Source organism: Siphateles boraxobius, unplaced genomic scaffold (genome assembly GCF_051911475.1).
Source record: "Siphateles boraxobius isolate OS27281-9 unplaced genomic scaffold, OSU_SipBor_1 65, whole genome shotgun sequence".
Lineage (NCBI taxonomy): Eukaryota > Metazoa > Chordata > Actinopteri > Cypriniformes > Leuciscidae > Siphateles > Siphateles boraxobius.
Window position 1 is genome coordinate 3,334,137 of NW_027509192.1, and position 19,113 is coordinate 3,353,249.

The window sequence follows — 19,113 nt, forward strand, 5'->3', positions numbered from 1 at the left end:
CCTACCACATCATCCACCCCTACACTGACAACAACTCCGCACTATGACTGCCCTGAATGGGACAAAAACGTAAATTTTTTAATATACTTTCATTTAATTTTAGCCTAAATATAAGTGGTGTGAATTTTTTTCTAAAGTAGAAATGTACTTTTAAGAGTATCCATGATCCCATTTAAATTTCCAAGAAAAAAACATAGACTACATCGTGATTTTGTATGTATCAGTCTTTCTAATTCCAGCACAATTTTCATTATCTCCAGACAAACGAGACCTTCATCCTGTGTAACTGCACCATGGCGAGGTGCATAGAAGACAACATTATTGAAATTATCCCATTTGAATGCCCTCCATTGCAGAACATCACCTGTGAAAATGGCAAAAAACCTGTGCTTGTGTATGATGAGCATTACTGCTGCCAGTATTACCAATGTGACTGTGAGTATACTGCTCTTCACAATTTTTATATTTGATTCAGTAATCATTAAAATAAATAGCAATGATGTCATTCCAAGCCAAATGTGCTCGATTTGAACTGTTATGCTTTCATGATTTCAAAAGTGCTTAAAATTTTTAATGTATTACTTAAAAATGCTTTTTTCCCACCTTGAACATCTAGCGTTGAAAAAAAAGAAAAATATTTTTAAAAACCATTTTAAAAGAAAACAATGAAGTTATGCGTGATTTACTTAGGTTTCATTAAGTCTCTGCTTTAATGTGTCAACAGTTAATATACACAGTATTGACCAAATTCAGGTAACTTGTTCAGTTCAAATATTTCTGAAGGCTTTTTGTTATTGTTCGTAGGCTTTTGTGAAGGCTGGGGTGACCCGCATTACATCACATTTGATGGACTTTTCTACAGTTATCAAGGAAACTGCACTTATATATTAATGGAGGAAATAAGGCCTCAATACCATTTAAAGATCTACATTGACAATGTCTACTGTGACCCTATTGAGCATGTATCCTGTCCCAGATCCATTATTGTGTCTTACAACAAACAAGTCATAACACTAACAAATCATAATCTCATCGGAGGTGCAAACCTAGAGGTGAGACTTTCTAGATTTGGAATGATGAAACATGTTCTTTTTGTGCATTGCAGTATAAGTATCCTATGTTTTTCTTGTAATTGTCTCTTGTCCTAACAGGCTGTTAAGGACAATGTTAAGTTAACTCTGCCATATGCTTTTAATGGTGTGAGGGTTATAAGCTCAGGGCTAGACTTGTTCCTGAGTATTCCACAGCTGGGTGTTGATATAACATTTGGAGCCACTGGCTTTGGCGTCAACCTGCCATTCCAGCATTTTGGAAACAACACACAAGGTCACTGTGGTAAGTTAGCCACCCCCTGATTTTTGTATGGATGGTGACATTACAATGTGGATGGTGTACGAGGGGTTTGTTTTTATGCATTTTTTCATCTAAATTATTCCAAATAATTCTCACTAAGGAACATGCAACAACAACAGAGCTGATGACTGCATGATCCCAGGAGGGATCTTGGTGAACGACTGTGCAGTGATGGCAGATTACTGGCCAGCCAGTGGTGTGAATGGTGAAATTTGCACTCCACCAACTGCTTTGCCTACAGTTGGGGGTGATCTCAAACCTACATCTAAGCCATGCCAGGCCCATCCTGAATGCAACCTCCTCCGTAGCGAGTGAGTTGATTCTGTGTGGTGTTTTAACTATAAATTTCAATAAACGGAGCTTCCAAAGTGATATTTACTACCACTGTCTTCCTCAGGTTGTTCGAAGCATGCCATTCCCATGTGTCCCCTGAAAACTTCTTTTTAGGTTGTCAATATGATAGTTGTCATATGAGCAACCCTGCCGTGGTGTGTACCAGTCTGCAGAGCTACGCAAGGGCTTGCTCTCAATTAGGGGTCTGCATACACTGGAGGAACTACACTAACCTTTGCAGTAAGTTGCATTTGATATCATATTGTTTCTTTAGATTTTCCAAAACCCAAAATAGGTTTTTTGTACCTTTTGTGGGTTTAAATTCTTTTTTTATATTTTAGACTTTTGGACCCAATATTTTTCGAAGCTATGGAGGTTATTTAAGTGTATTTGTCTTTTCATCCCCAGATATTGAATGTCCAGCAGATAAAGTCTTCAATCCTTGTGGTCCAGCTGAGCAACCAAGCTGTGATGATATGTATGCCCATTAATTATTATTTTTTTTAATAATTTAGACAGTTGTGGAAATTAAAGTTTAGTGCTTATACAGTATTGAGGAACATGGCAGATATGTACTTCAAAATTGTCAACATTATTATGCAGTTTAAGAGTTAATAAAGCCTGTTATGCAGATTTGTTCCTAAACGTTTATTGGAATGAATCTCAGGTGATGTATTTTAATTGCAGACCTGAGCGGGAAACCATTACAGTGCATACAGAGGGCTGCTTCTGTCCTGAGGGAACATTACTCTTCAACAAGGAGTCAGGAGTCTGTGTGAACAAATGCGGTAAGAAGCCTCTAATTCAAGTGTGTGTGCGTGCATTAGGTATTCAAATTGAAATGTATAAAAAAACGTGTCTTTCTGCATCATTTTGCATGTCTTGGCCCCTTTTTGAAAACATTTCTTTTGATTTTGTTCTCCCCTTTTTATTTTTAGGATGCCTGGACGCCTCTGGGACACCACGTGAGGTGTGGCGGTGTTTAAAACCTTACTCAATATGAGCATTTAATTTCATAGTTCTTAAATGTATTAATTCCAGAATGCATTCCGACAATCTCAGTGAAAAAATGTATCCAAGATGGCGGATGATAGAACTGGAGAGAGAACTGTGGCTTATATTCATCCTTATTATTCATTCAGTACTGCAAAGTATCCATAAAATAGTGCAGCTATATTCGTACCAGTATTCTTGTGTGATATGCATTTTTATGCTTATTAGATTTATATTTTAGTTTAGCAATATACTAATGTGAGTACTCTTTATGTGAGTTGTGCTATTTGTAGTAGCTGCCTATGTAGAATTTCAAATCGGTCACTTATGAGGTTCTATCACTGGCAAACCAACAGAAATGTACAATAGTGTAAATAAAACGTAAGTAGTGAGAGCTTTTTTCTATATTTTGATCAGAGTTTAACGGATTAATGAAAAGAAAAAAATGTAGGGTGGGTAATCGGTTCTATCATCAGTTGTTGATTGGATTGATACAAGCTAGCACTTCATTGTGGAGGGGATGAACTGAAAGCATGAATAAATCATTTAGAATATAATCTATAACACGCATTTACAAAATCAATTGGGTGAATCTATATTTAATGCCAACTTTAAAGAATTATCTCCAGGACTTTACAACCGGACTTTTAACTTAATCCTCTTGTTTTTTTGTGGCAGTTTGATGAGGTTTTCGAGTACAACTGCGAAGAGTGTATTTGTGAAAAGGCCAGCAAATCGGTGACCTGTGAGCCCAAGAAGTGTCCTAATGTGAATCCTGAGAGCTGCACTGAGCCCGGCTTTGTGCTAGTCAATGTGACCAATCCCTCAGATCCATGCTGCAGCAAACAAGTTTGCAGTAAGACGAGTATATTTACAGTGTTTAATGGGGTTTGCTTTTGGTTTGAATCGCCTAAGTCTCCTCTACTCTGTTTTCGTGATGTAGATTGTGATGTCAGCATTTGCCCACCTTTGGATAAAAAGTGTGGAGTCGGATATGTGCCGGTCCTGGAAGTGCCTAACGGAAAATGCTGTCCAGAAATCAAATGCGGTATCACTATTATTCACACTTCACTTCATTTTTGTGATATTCTTATACCCGTTTTTTCATCTCAGATGCTGTCTGTTTCACCTTGAATATCATTCGATATAGTTTTGTAATCTTTTGTCGTTTGCTTCCTCAGAAACAAAGAAAGTTTGTGTCCACAAAAACACAGAATATGAGGTAACTAAAATTACTCTAATATTACTATTTTAAAAATCAAATATCTCAAGTTTAAAATAAATAAATAAGTAATTATTAATGAAAGTTTTGCACGCTCAACTCTTTCCCCTCACTTCCCTCAGCCTGGTACCGACATCCCCGTCGTTGCCTGTCAGGAATGTAGCTGTACATGGGATGTGGATCCTAAAACACAGTGGTTCAAGATCAAATGTGGATTTGTGCAGTGCGATGAGAAATGTAAACCTGTAAGTTGTTTGACGAGTTTCTGATCGGCTTGTCTAAGGAATGAGTTTAATTTTGTTGACTTCATTTGATGTTTATATTTCCCAGGGTTATGAATATATTGAAACAAGCACTGCCGACTGCTGTGGAAAGTGTGTGCAAACTCACTGCATCATCAACATCAATGGCGTCGAGCATATACTGCAGGTAAGGTCAAACGTCAAAAACTCAGTCATCTTGAGGTGTGGCTGAAAAGGACAAAAATGTAAATAATAGGGGTGTCACGATTCTCCAAATCCTCGATTCGAATACATTTTCGATTCTAAGGTCACGGTTCGATTCGATTCTCGATTTTGAAGCACAGGTTGCTGTTGCTCCTAAAAAGCTGACATCAGTTCATCGCAATCTCACACATCTCTGTTATTATCAATGAAGCTGACTGCACAATGAATCTTTCATAATATATAGCCTACAATTTGTCTGTTATAATTAGAGGATTTGCCACCTTACAGAATTCAGCTCTGAGGAGCTGATAGCGGTGAGGAGAGTCTATCTTAAATGCTTCTGATTGGCCATTGCATTAAAGAAATCAACACATATGTCTGTGATTGGCTAAATCGCTCAACGCTGCAAACATGTTTTAAATAGAAACTCTGGCCTGTAAATCGTTTCTATTTTGTTTTAGTTGTTCTTGTTGCTTTTCTGCAACAGATAAATAAAAATGTATTAGTTTTTATATGTTTTATTCATAGATATTTCTAGTTTGCGGGAGTCCCGCGAATCGTTTTATTCTCCCGCACACACAGAGTGAGTGCATTAATGCCCGCGCTCGCACTCGGCCATCAAATCTAGTCCCGCGCTGCACTCTATTGCGTTGGGAGTTCACGTCTATAGATCAATAGCCCGGCCCGAGGATAGTGACGGGAAATACCAACTTCGGGCTCGGGCATAGAATCTAAGTTAGAGGACTCACAGCCTTTCAACACGTGTGTTTTTTTCCCGCGCCGTGATGAGTCGTTCATGAACGATCCGTTCATTGCCTCTGTCACGCGACAAATGAACAAAAGACTCGGAAGGTCAAGTAATTATTAATGTTCCCTGTAAATTATTTTTGACTGCATTATAATGATTTCTTAATTCAGAATATGATCAAGATTGCGTAGGTGGATGTGTTCGGGGAATTTGCCTGTTAAAAGTATAACATTTAAAGCCCCTGAAATGACTAGAAAAAAGATTAGTTAATTTTGATGAACGAGATTGAACAATAGAGTCAGTAAAACGATCCGAACTTCCCTTTCAAGGGAACTCGAGCTGCGTCAAGCTGTGGGAACGCCTCTGCGTGTGTGCGTCATGAAGCACGTATGGAATCAGTCCAATGGAGAGACGGAACGTCATAGGCGGGTGACGTCATCGACCAGGAAACTATAAAGCACCCCCAAAACACAAGCGCGACAGCTTCTTTGCCTTCAGTAAATATCAAGTTTTTTTGTCTGTCACTAAGCAGGAGTTTCACTATTTCAAAAAACGATATATATATATATATATTATATTGAGAGACAATGGCGAGCGAACAACAATTTAAGAAGTGTGTTCCTCCCTGCTCGCGCTATTTGACAAGCGGGGATACACACAGCTTATGTGTTGTTTGTTTGGGAGTGCAGCATGCCCAGTCAGCTCTCGAGGGGGCTGATTGTGAGCATTGCGAGCGTTTGCCTCTTAGAACGCTCCGCTCCCGCCGATCACTCTTTGGTTCGGTTCGCGATCCCCGCGGATCGGGTCCCGCTTATGCCGAGGCTGAGCGGCGACGTCATTCGTGGGGATCGCAGATGGATCTAACAGCGGGGCTTGAGACGGGCTCTGCCCTATCTCAGCCCTTACCTGTTAGATCCAGTGCCTCAGTCTCGGGTTCGGAAGCACGCTCTGCGGTTTCTTCCCCCCGAACTGAGGCCCCAGTACTGCAACTATCCAGTTCTGAGGATCTGGATGTTGTTAGTCTGGATGCGGGAGATGTCGATGATTCGCCATCTCGCTCTCCCGAAAGTGAGGAGCTTATGGAGGTGCTCACTCGTGCTGTTTCTAAATTAAGCATCGAGTGGCCAGCTGTTAGGCAGGAGTCTAGAGAAAAATCTAAATTAGATGAAAGATTTTTGCCTTCCCGTTCTCAACTTCCACGCCAGTGCTTGCCCTTCTTCCCTGATCTTCACACAGAGGTTTCGAGATCGTGGAAAAAGCCGGTCTCTTATCGTGTTTTTAGCCCTCAAACTTCCACTTATTCAAACATTGTGGGGGCTAAATCTCATGGTTATGGTGCGATGCCCAAAGCAGAAGAGGCGCTTGCTAGTCATCTTTCTGCTGAAGCTGCATCTTCTTTTAAAGCACCACTTTTACCCTCTAAGCCTCTTAGAAGTACGTCAGCTTTAGTGGGTAAGGCGTATTCGGCGGCCGGTCAAGCCTCGGCGTGCCTGCACACGATGTCCATCTTGCAGGCATACCAGGCTGACTTATTAAAGGAGGTGAGTGACACTCAAGAGGTCAGCACTGACGTAGTTCGCGAACTGCGTCAGGCCACAGATTTATCTCTGCGCGCCACCAAGGAGTCGGCCAAGCTAATGGGCCGTACTATGGCAGCCCTGGTGGCCGCAGAGAGGCATCTATGGTTAAATCTCTCTGGTATGAAAGAAAAAGACAAAGCTTTTCTTTTGGACGCTCCGCTCTCTCCTCATGGTCTTTTTGGTGATTCTGTAAATACTGTCATAGATAGATTTCAGGAAGAGAAGAAACAGTCGGCAGTGTTTCAGAAATTTATGCCTCTTAAAATTCATGTCCCCGGTACTGCTGGGCGGGAGCAGTCCAGGCCGTCAGTCAGCTCCTCACATAGGGCGCAACAGAAGCAGAGTGTCGCGTCTCGCGCTCCCCCTTCCAAACATTGGGACCAGACGCGGCACTCTCAGCCGAAGTCTTCTGGCAAAACTGATCTGAGGACAGTTATTATGGCTAAGAAGGCTTCGGCAAAGAGGAAGTCTTGACGCCACTGGCGTCAGGATGCTGAGGGTGGTCCCTGCCGTGGGAGAGAGGTGTCCACCGCATTACACGGTGCCCGCTCTTCTTCGGTGCCCTCAGGGGCCCGTTCTGCCAACCCCGCCTTCATGCCGGGGCACAGACGGTCCCAGCGAGCGCTTTCCCGAGGGACGCTCTCCCCCTCTGAGGAGGGTCTCAGAGCAGTTAAGCCAGTCGTTCCCTGCCGGTGCGCCGTTACAGGGCGCTGTGTTTGCTGCTCAAGTTACACCAGAGGCCAGTCTCGAGAGACTGGTACCCTTAGTAGTATTTCTGGCAGAGTGGAAAAGCCTTCCAAAAATATCTCAGTGGGTTCTGCACACAGTAAAAAAGGGTTATACTATCCAATTTGGGTGTCGTCCACCAAAATTCAGAGGGGTTCTGCCCCCAGAGTGATGGGCCCCGAGCAGGCTCTGGTAATGGAACAAGAGGTGAAAGCGCTCCTTCAAAAGGGGGCTATAGAACGGGTTCCTCCTCCGAGGTTGGAGTCAGGTTTTTACAGCCGATATTTCATCGTTCCAAAGAAGGATGGGGGGTTGCGTCCAATTTTAGATCTGCACCTGTTGAATCGCTCGGTAGGGAAGCTAAAATTCAAGATGCTCACTATCAAGCAGATCGTGTCACAAATCAGATCCGAGGACTGGTTTGTCATGATAGATCTGAAGGACGCGTACTTCCTTATTTCCATACTTCCACAACACAGGAAGTTCCTGAGGTTCGCCTTCGGGGGCGAGGCGTACCAGTACAAGGTTCTTCCATTTGGCCTAGCTTTATCTCCCCGCACTTTCACGAAATGCATGGATGCAGCTTTAGCGCCCCTGAGGTTTCAGGGCATTCATATCCTCAATTACATCGACGATTGGTTGATTTTAGCTCAGACAGAGCAGATGGCGGTTCAGCATCGAGATGTTGTTCTCGCTCATATGAGAAAGTTGGGGTTGAGGCTGAACGCAAAGAAAAGTGTATTATCTCCTTCTCAGAAGACCACTTTTCTGGGTGTCGTTTGAGATTCGATCTCGATGCGGGCGCAACTTTCTCCGACCCGCATCGCTTCGATTCTTTCAGCTATGAAACAAGTAAAGCTAGGCCAGCTACTCACTGTAAAACAGTTTCAGAGACTGTTGGGTCTGATGGCAGCAGCGTCCAACGTTATACCTTGCGGCCTGTTGTACATGAGACCACTGCAGTGGTGGCTCCGGACCAAGGGATTCTCCCCGAGGGGAAATCCCCTCCGCACGATCAAAGTCACGCGGCGCTGCCTTCGTGCTCTGGTCATGTGGAAAGAAACCTGGTTCCTATCCAAAGGGCCTGTGTTGGGGGCTCTTTGTCGTCGCGTAACGCTAACGACGGATGCTTCCCTCACAGGGTGGGGGGCGGTCATGAGTGGTCGTCCAGCACAAGGTCTGTGGCAGGACCATCATCTATCATGGCATATAAATTGTCTAGAGATGTTGGCGGTGTTCCAAGCTTTGAAACATTTCCTAGCAGACCTCAGAGGTCATCATGTGTTAGTTCAGTCAGACAACATGTCGGTGGTCTCGTATATAAATCATCAGGGGGGCCTGCGGTCGCGTCCACTTTACAAGTTGGCCCGTCAGATCCTCCTGTGCTCCCAGGGGAAGTTACGGTCTCTGAGAGCTATGTATCTTCCTGGTTATTTGAATGTGGTAGCAGACTCCCTGTCGAGGCAAGGGGGGCCAAGGCCGGGGGAATGGAGGCTCCACCCCGAGGTGGTGGAGCTCCTTTGGTTGAGTTTCGGTCGCGCCGAGGTGGACCTATTCGCTTCCAAGGAGACAACGCATTGTCATCTGTGGTTCTGGATCAGTCAGCCAGCCCCTCTGGGGTTGGACGCTCTGGTACAGCCGTGGCCGAGGTCACGTCTGTATGCTTTTCCCCCGGTTGCTCTGCTACCAGGACTTCTGGAGAGGGTTCGCCGGGACGGGGTCAGCCTACTTCTAGTAGCCCCGTTCTGGCCGGCCCGAGTATGGTTCGCGGACCTAATATCTCTTCTGGACGGCTCTCCCTTGGAGATTCCGATCAGGAGGGATCTACTCTCTCAGGAGGGCGGTACAATATTTCACCCCCGCCCAGAGTTGTGGAAACTGTGGGCTTGGCCTCTGAGGGGGCCCAGCTCATAGAATCTGGTCTCTCAACTGAGGTTGTTGAGACCATCCTTCACTCCAGAGCTCCGTCCACGAGAAAGTTATATGCCCTGAAGTGGAAACTTTTCACTTCTTGGTGTGCAGAACACCGGTAGGACCCAGTTAACAGCCCAGTGGGTGCAGTGCTGGAGTTTCTGCAGGAGCGTTTCTCTGCAGGGTTATCCCCCTCCACACTAAAGGTGTATGTGGCGGCACTAGCTGCTTACCATTTCCCTTTCAGTGGAGTTTCTCCTGGGAGACACCCACTTATAACTCGCTTCCTTCGTGGCACTTTGAGGCTGAGGCCTGCAGTTCGTACGAGGGTGCCGACTTGGGATTTGGCCATTGTACTGGAGAGGGCCTTTCTTTGGCCCCCTTTGAACCTATTAAGGAAGTTTCTGAGAAATTTCTCACGTATAAAACTCTTTTTCTGCTTGCAATCTCCTCACTTAAGAGAATCGGAGATTTGCAGGCCCTATAGGTTGCCCCCTCGTGCCTGGAGTTTTCGCCTGGTATGGTTAAGGCTTTTCTATACCCTAGACCAGGTTGTGTCCCTAAGGTCCCTACTAATGCTGTCAGACCTACAGTGCTGCAGGCTTTCTATCCTCCTCCGTTTGTGTCATCAGATCAGGAGAAACTTAACCTTCTCTGCCCGGTTAGGGCGTTAGACGCTTACGTCCACAGAGCTGCCCTGTGGAGGAAATAAGAACAGTTATTTGTGTGCTTTGGACCACCCAGGAAAGGATGTCCCGCGTCTAAACAGAGAATGAGCAAGTGGGTGGTTGAGGCCATCTCACTTGCTTATGAGTCGGCTGGTCAGCATTCACCTTTGGCTGTACGAGCCCACTCTACTAGGAGTATGGCTGCTTCTAAAGCATTGTTGTCAGGAGTATCGCTAAGTGATGTTTGTGATGCGGCTGGGTGGTCCTCACCGCATACATTTGTTAAGTTCTATGAATTGGACTTAAGTTCCACCCCTGGGGCGCAGGTGCTCTCGTCCTCTGTGCGCTAGTTCCCACATGACGGTCATTTGCTCCTATGGCAACGTGGGTATTGGCGTTCCCACAGCTTGACGCAGCTCGGGTTCCCTTGAAAGGGAAAGTCTCGGTTACGTATGTAACCCTAGTTCCCTGATAGGGAACGAGACGCTGCGTCGTTTTGCCATTGTCCCTGCATGCCCGTTAGCGCTTCCTTCAGGCCTATCAGAAGCTGTCGCGCTTGTGTTTTGGGGGTGCTTTATAGTTTCCTGGTCGATGACGTCACCCGCCTATGACGTTCCGTCTCTCCATTGGACTGATTCCATACGTGATTCATGACGCACACACGGAGAGGCGTTCCCACAGCTTGACGCATCGTCTCGTTCCCTATCAGGGAACTAGAGTTACATACGTAACCGAGACCTTTCCATCACGGGCGCGACATGGGGGCGTGGCAGCATCGACGATTCCATCTTTAATTTTGATTTTTGAGATTGTGAATTAATTTCGATCGATTTTGATTTAAAATCGAAATCGTGACACCCTTAGTAAATAATTATAAATGTTGGCCGAAAGAATTGTAGATCCTCATGACCTTGGACACAAAATGAAACAGTTCGTGCTGCTTTTTTCCATAGCCTACAACAGAAGTGAATTGTCATCAAAAAACAAAATAAAACCTGAAGCTGGACAAAAAAGCATTATAAAATTAGTTGTGCACTATATCGCAAGTTTTCTAAATGTGTGTGAGAAACAGCAAAATTTAAGCCATTAGTCCCTGAATCTAAATCTAATGTTTTTGCAATGTGCTTGAACTGAATTTGACTTGTTCTCTTTTCCTTTATAGGAAGGAGCCAGTTTGCCCTCTACAAACCAGGGCTGTGACAAAATCACTTGCACTAAAGTTAATGGACAGTTCATCACTGACAAATACACAGTCCAGTGCCCTCCTTTCAACGCTTCAAACTGCCAGCCTGTTAGTACTTTATATATCACAAAAACACACATTTACATGTTATACTGACCAGTCATGTTGATTAAATCACATTGATGACATTCTGCCCTTGTGATTCGCTCTACAGGGTACCGTTCAGCTGTCAGCTGATGGCTGCTGCCATGTTTGTGAGTATTTGTAAAAAGAAAACTTTTGTTGAAAATTTTTGTTGATTTGAGTCAATTATTAACATGTCCTTATGCGTTCAATTGCCTCTGTTTATAGGTGTGGACCAAATTAAGGGATGTAAAGTACAGACTGTTAGGAATTACATAAATCACATGGACTGCCAGTCAGAGAAGAAAATGGACCTGACATTTTGTGGTGGAGACTGTAGCAGTTTTAGCAGGTGAGTAGGTTTCTGTTACGAAACCTACAAGCAGCATCCTTACTGAAACAGACAGTCATAAGTGACCGATTTGAAATGCTTTACATGTTTTTTTCTCTTTCATACATAGGTACACTGCACCTGGATTGTCCTCCTGTAGCTGTTGCCAGGCCACACGCTCAAGTAATCGCACAGTGAATCTTGGTTGTGTAAATGGAGACATAGTAGCCCACTCGTACATCCATGTTGAAGAGTGCTCCTGTAGCAGAACTAACTGTCACGTAAATGACGCACTCATTGAAAACAGCCTAAGAAAACGCAGCTTGGGACTTCCGTGAGCAGCAGCGGTTGTGAATCATCCACCCAAACTCTTTGAAAAATGACTCTCAAGTATCTTTGTGAACTTTGATTGGAAATTAATTTAAATTGCACATGCTTTGTTTAACATTTCTTAAACTATCTATATAACTTTTCTTCTTTTTTTTTTTTGCTAGTTAAATGTAAACTCTTCTGCTTGTTTGAAATAAAAAAAAATTTAAAAAGGCATTTTAAACATATATTCATGCGTACTGAGTCTTGGATTGAGAATGTTTTTATATTGGTTATATATATATTCCCCATAGAGCGCAAACAGGACAGATACATTTACAATTGCAGCATTTCATGTCCCTTTCATGTTGTCAGCATAATTGTGCAGTGTACAAGACACAATGAAATGCGGTTAGCATTTAATCAGATGCATGTTTATAATGCAAACGGCAATGTGTATATATATATATATATATATATATATATATATATATATATATATAAGTGCTATGATGGTAATAATAATTATAATGGCCATGCAATTTAAGTTGTTTGATAATACCAAAATAAGACCATCTCTTAAATGCTCCTTTTTTTTTTCGCCACGCAATGCAACAGAAACAAGGAGGAAACAGGATATGGATACACATACGATTAAATAGAAAAGTGATACATCAATTAACAATACTGTATCAGCTGGTTGTTCCAGTCTTAAATTGTATTCTATCGAAATATCTTTAATATTGACTTTCGGTGGACGCCTATCAAGTGATCTAATAACCATGGAAGTGCTATGTGGTGCATGGATTTAATCCTGAGTTAAAGTGACAAACCAAATGATATTTCTAAAATACTGTATACTGTAAAAAAAATAAGGATACCTACAATATTAACCAATTAGTTTAAGTTGACTGACAACTTGTACGTTTTCTGAGTAACAGGCAGTCTACTGAATTTAAAAAATCCTGTCAAGGCAACTAAAGATTGTTCCGCATTTAGCAATGCAAGGAGCTACAAACCCCATTCTTTCAACATTACGTTTGATTTTTCAAAGCCCAAAGCATGAAATGGGCAAACATATTCTGATTCATATTAAATCCAACAGATGCAGTTAGATGGACATATTACTCTACACACAAATCTCAAACACTGTGAGAATCAACAAATGTTAATCCAGCAAAACATCATAAATTATTTTATTTGTAAAGAAAATGTTTTGTTCAGATCACTCAGTTTGGAAAGATGGGTACATTTGGGTTGAACAAATACTTGAGTAAGGTCAACAAAACCTTTGTTAGAACATTTTTTGGTAACACTTTACTTATTGTACAATGCATTATAAATGGATTCATAATGTATGTTATAATGTATTGTATATTTTCATAAATAATTAGATGGATTCTTTACTCAAAAATGGAAATTCCCATTTACTTACCCCCATGCCATCCCAGATGTATATGATTTTTTTTCTTCAGATAAACAGAGGTTTTTATAAAAAATAAACTATCTCTGTGAGTCCACTTCACCAACATGCTGACATTCACATAGAGCGAAAGCATGAATGACAGTTGTCATCTTTGAGGGTTCAATCCACTTGAATTGTATGGACTTTTATAGAGATGGATTATTTTTTCAAAAAAGCTCGGTGTTCTTCCGAAATAAGTCAGTCATATACATCTGGGACGGCACGAGGGTGAGCAAATTATGAGAGAATTTTCTTTTTTGGGTAAAGAACACTTTCAGTTATAAGCTCATTTACCATATTTGAAGTTATTCTAAACTAACCAGTATGCATTGACAACTAGACAAAACATAATTAAAAAAAACTTATAAGCAATGTTAAAGTATTGAACTGATTGTAGCATGGGTCAGAGGACTACTGGAATCATTTTTAAGAATAAAAGGAAGAACTTTTGTCCATAACCTTTTTTATTGCTCATCCTCTCCTAATCGTAGGCTTTTGTGAAGGCTGGGGTGACCCACATTACATCACATTTGATGGATTCTACTACACTTACCAAGGAAACTGCACTTATATATTAATGGAGGAAATAATGCCTAAACACCATTTGAAGATCTACATTGACAATTTCTACTGTGACCCTATTGAGCATGTATCCTGTCCCAGATCCATTATTGTGTCTTACAACAATCAAGTCATAACACTTAGGAATCACAGATTCATGGGAGGTGCGGATCTAGAGGTGAGATCTATTTTAGGATTGCATAAATATTTGAATACATGTTTGGTCTGCACTTTATTTTAAATTAGTTGGTTTTTTTTGTGATTGCCTGTTATTCTATAAGGCTCTGAAGCAGGGGTTTTCAAATTGGGTGAATGTGAGCCTCCCCTTGCAGTGGGTTAGGACCGCCGAGCCCCCCCTTCCCCAAAATCCCGCCCGCCTGCCCTAACCCACAACGCCTCTGCAGTAAATGCCATCTTTTGTGTGTTCCAGGCAATGATGAGTTTCAATAAAAACTGATAAAATGTAAATCTTTTTTAATATTGTATTTGAAGACATTTTATTTCCAACTTTTTTAAAAGTGCATTCATAAACTATTCTTTGCAACAGCAAATCATTTCCAACTTCATGCAGGCCTAATTGAGGCTACTTTTAAAATCACTGAACATCAGTAGGTCTAACCACAAGTCAACAAAACATGCTTAACATGTGTAATGCAATGAGTAGCAATGTTTCGCCGATGTTATGGGGTTTGCCTGCCTTCGCTATACGTGACACGATAAGATGCTTCTGTCGCCTTCATGTTAATAGTGCCAAACAACTGTATTATGCTTTTTTGTGACTGCAAATCATCACGCTTCCTCTCAAAAAACTCAACTGGCTTGTTCACTAAATTTGTGTGCTTAGTTTCAATGTGACGCCGAAGTTTGCATTTGTCTAATGCTATCACTTGCAGATCACACACTGCGGTAGAGGTGCAGCCTCGGACCCCGACCAGGTGAAACATAACTTTAAGTACTCAGGATCATATTTCCTAAGTTTTTTTATGGGTCCTGTCTCCTCCCTTAATGCTGACTTTTGTTGACTTGGGACAAGAAAACGATGCATTTTAAAGCTAATACACGCACGCACAATTACCGATATCAGGAGCTAAAGTCCTGAGTCTGATTTTTTTTATGCCATCTTTTCATGAATGAAGGCCAGTATCACTGATATTAATATAGCTACTGATCTCTCCATGAAATTGATTTTCCCAAAAAATGTAAACATTTATTAGGCTTAAAAAAATAACTTTTAATTTAAGTGAACTTATGACACTTATTATGGGTTTAAGTGAGGATTGTTTTATTTACCTGTACCTTTCCTGTCTAACAGGTATGAAATATACAGAAATTGAATAAGGTTATAAAAAACGTCCGCACTGCATAAATTATAAATTAAATAAAAATTAATAATCCTTATTAAAGCTACAAGTGTTCTTTAGTCAAGAGCAGTAATTAATTTTCTCTGTTCCCTTTGTTCTTTGGTTAACTGTACGGACAGAGAGAATGAGTGGCTGCTGTCACTTTAAGATCTGCCGCATCTCATTCTCTCACTATTCTTTACTACTATTTAAGATTTTATTTAACTCATTTAAGACTGTTCTTGTGAGGATACTCGACAAAACGGACATTTTGGCATACATGTGTGGGTTATTGTTCGTTCAGGCACGAAAGAGAACTCGATACTGGCGCGCGTCTTTCTGTGCGTCATGCGTGTGTGTGTGTGTCAGGAGGACATTCAATGACAGCGCGTTCTCTTTTGTCTTGTCGCGGTATGGAGCGTTTGACGCGCGCGGCTGAACCGCGGCGTGTGTACAGACAGAGTAGCCTACTTTATAAAGGGTAAGTTGGCATTGCTTTATTTCGTTTTCAAATACATTTAAGAGAAAACACTTGTCAAGAAGCTTATTTTATTAATTAATATATTATATAACGTTTGGTTCATCTTTGTTTTTGTAGCTTGGGCAACAAGTTTGTTTTTTGACATTTGTTTTCTTTTTAAATTGATGAAGGACATTTGATTGACTGTTTAAAACAGATATCATCAATGTGATTTTTGGGTAAAACTGCTGTATATTTTGGCCATGCATTGTCACTTTAATTCAGCGTAAGCGGCGCGGCAAAAATAGACTGGGCGCCGAAACTATCGCGGCACTGCTGCTCCTGCTCTGCTCCTGTCGCCTCTGCGTGCGGTGTGAATGCAGAAAAGAGGAAACATGATCTATATGCAGCAATGTTTATTAATCATAAACTCAAACTTACAGAAATACTTAAGATAATTTCTGTTAATCTGTTAACATGGACGCCGAAATAAAATACGCGCTGCTTACGCTCTGCTAACGCGTGCAGTGTGAAACCGGCGTAACGCTCATTATCCTGTAGCCTATAGCCTATTTAAGTAATTAAATCAATATAAAGGGGCGATTTGTCCACTAATGGCTTAAATGAACAACTACTAGTCGACTAGAAAAAAAACTTTAGTCGGAGGCAGCCCTTACTCCACATATTTTCGAACCAGCAGGCCATTCTTGGTTGAGCGAGCCTGAGCGGAATGAGCGAGCGGAGGAATATTCAGAAATGCGCTGTCTCTCCGCTCACATGCTCTGATCTGAACAAAGGAATATTAAAATAATTAATTATTAGTTTATATCTTATACACTGCCCATCATTTTAATCCCATATCAAATGTTATGTCTATTTTAAAGGGGGGGGGGGGGGGGGGGGGGGGGGGTGAAATGGTGGTTCATGCATAGTGAGTTTTTCACACTGTTAAAGAGTTGGATTCCCATGCTAAACATGGACAAAGTTTCAAAAATGAAGTTGTAAGTTTGATGGAGTAATTCTGTTCCAAAAATACTCCTTCCGGTTTGTCACAAGTTTCGGAAAGTTTTTTTCGAATACGGGCCTGTGTGACGTCAGAGTCGCCGGAATTTCCTTATACGGGTCTTAAGGGCACATCTCCCGGAAGGGCGCGCGCGCATCTGTAGCCTAGTGCGTGCGAGAGTACGCCTATGCCCATCAGAGCGCTGGGCTCGGCTGCGCTGCAATTAAAAAAATGGCACCAAAAAAGTGTGTTTTTGGTTGCCAGGGCAAGACAACATTGCACAAATTTCCAAAGAACCCAGCGTTAAGGGACCTGTGGATGGATTTTGTTTTTCCAGAGCAGCAACGGAGTTGTGCAAGTGTTTTTGTTTGTTCCCTTCATTTCGACAGTAATAGTTTTATAAACAAGGCCCAGTTCAACGCCGGATTTGCAGATCGCCTAATACTCAAAGATGGAGCAGTCCCAACGATAAAGGTTCACGGTCGTGCGTTGGAACCGCAGGCGGTGAGTAAAACTGCTTCAAATGTCTGTGAGTTGTTAACTATCGGCGTGTAAGCACAGAAAGTAAACAACATGATCACATACAGTTAATGTATCTATGGAGCATGCGATGTGTGGTGTGTGTTTAAATACATTTGTTTAGCTGGCCACTGTAGGTGTCAGTTTGTTTATTGTAAAAATAAATCATGTCCTCATAAACCAGTCTGTCTGTTTACAACACACAAATGTTGTAAAACTCGCGCATGACATGGTGTTCTTAAAACACTGCGCTCAAGTTCAAATCATTTCTATTTTTAAAAAAACGCTCGAGACCTTATGTTTTTCACCAATTTCACTGCCCATCTCACGTTTTTGTGAGCAAAAACGCGTTTCTGTATGAACGAGCCCTTATATTGTTTAAGTTATAAGTTATACCGTTCCAGTAGGCCTACACACCACATAGAGACGTCCTGCTGTAGTCGTTGCTGCTGCTGCTGGTCGTCTTCAATCTCAGCCTCGGTACTGATTCTGGATCAAAAATGTATGGCTGAATCTGATTGTTAGCCATGGTTAATTTTCGGATGTCACTCACAGCTTCCAGACGCTCTCAACGCAAAAGCCTCACGCGCTCGTGTTGTGATTATTTAGCTCCGCCCACACGGTACGCCTCCACCCGCTCGGGTTTTTCCGGAAAGACTCGGTACAGCCTATCTTTCTTTTATAAATATAATAAAACTAAAGACTTTTTGAGATATGAAGGATGCAATACTACTCTATAGGTACTCAAGATTAACATGAGATTGAGTGAAACTGAGCATTTCACCCCCCCCTTTAATATATGTAATATATAAAAAAAAATTATTTCACGTTTTTAAATACAACATTATGTTAGTCTACAGCCCCCAACCAGGGTGTGCATGCAATGACGAGTGGCACTTTTATTTCTTTTCTATTTTTGAACTTGATACAAATTTTGACACAACTGCACTTTTATTCTCTCTATTTTTGAATTTCATGCAAGTTATGACACAGCTGCACTTTTATTTTCTTTATTTTTGAACGTAGATAGTTTGTATTTAGATACAACTTGTTACTATACTGATACTACTTGTTACTTAAATAAATTGGAACATTTTAAGCTTGTTGCGTATTTCATTAGCGTTGGGGCGATGGGGGCAGGTGGGGCTTGAAAATTCCCCTGGTCCAAAGTGGGGAATGACCGAAAAAGTTTGTGAACCACTGCGCTACACTAATGTCTGCTCAACAGCAAAGAACATTAACAGAGGCAGCGGGCTTGCTGAACACCATATTGGCCTCAGCGGAGACCATCAGAACCCTGTCAAATGCCACAACAATTGTTTAGTTCGCTACTTCGGTTAGGCTTCTTTGCTGGTGAGCAGGTGGTGACTGGCGAAATAACTGTTTTGTGCACCCGCGCTTTTTTTTCTTCGCTTTTTACTACTACTTTATCTTTGATTTTATTGGTGTTGCCAACCAGAGGTGCACTACTGCCACCAACTGAATTGGAGTGGGGACTTTAACCACCTCCCGTTTCTACTAAAATGCTTTCATACAACAACATACTGAAATGCTTTTCAGTTGTGTGAGTGAGAGCGTTCCAGTTGTGTTTGTAAAAGCATTTCACTTGCATGTGTGTGAGCATTTCAGTTGTGTGTGTGAGAGCATTTCAGTTGTGTGTGTGAGAGAGCATTTCAGTTGTGTGTGTGAGAGCATTTCAGTTGTGTGTGAGAGCATTTCAGTTGTGTGTGAGAGCATTTCAGTTGTGTGTGTGAGAGCATTTCAGTTGTGTGTGTGAGCTTAATATTTTCAGTTGTATGTATGAGAGCGTTTCAGTTGTGTTTGTAAAAGCATTTCACT

The 19,113-nt window shown here is 41.9% G+C and overlaps 1 protein-coding gene across 1 annotated transcript; it reads left to right on the plus strand.

Moving 5' to 3' along the window:
* Nucleotides 1-37: 37 nt before the first annotated feature.
* Nucleotides 38-12,068, plus strand: LOC143720632 (intestinal mucin-like protein). Its single transcript, XM_077210248.1, has 18 exons — nt 38-69; nt 261-435; nt 805-1,052; nt 1,152-1,335; nt 1,454-1,664; nt 1,751-1,926; nt 2,095-2,164; nt 2,374-2,474; nt 2,625-2,656; nt 3,358-3,535; nt 3,623-3,727; nt 3,861-3,901; nt 4,024-4,146; nt 4,232-4,330; nt 11,143-11,271; nt 11,378-11,417; nt 11,515-11,638; nt 11,748-12,068. Exons 2-18 carry the CDS (start codon nt 294-296, stop codon nt 11,953-11,955), a joined length of 2,211 nt encoding a protein of 736 aa, XP_077066363.1. The 5' UTR covers nt 38-69; nt 261-293; the 3' UTR covers nt 11,956-12,068.
* The last annotated feature ends 7,045 nt before the right edge of the window (nt 12,069-19,113 follow it).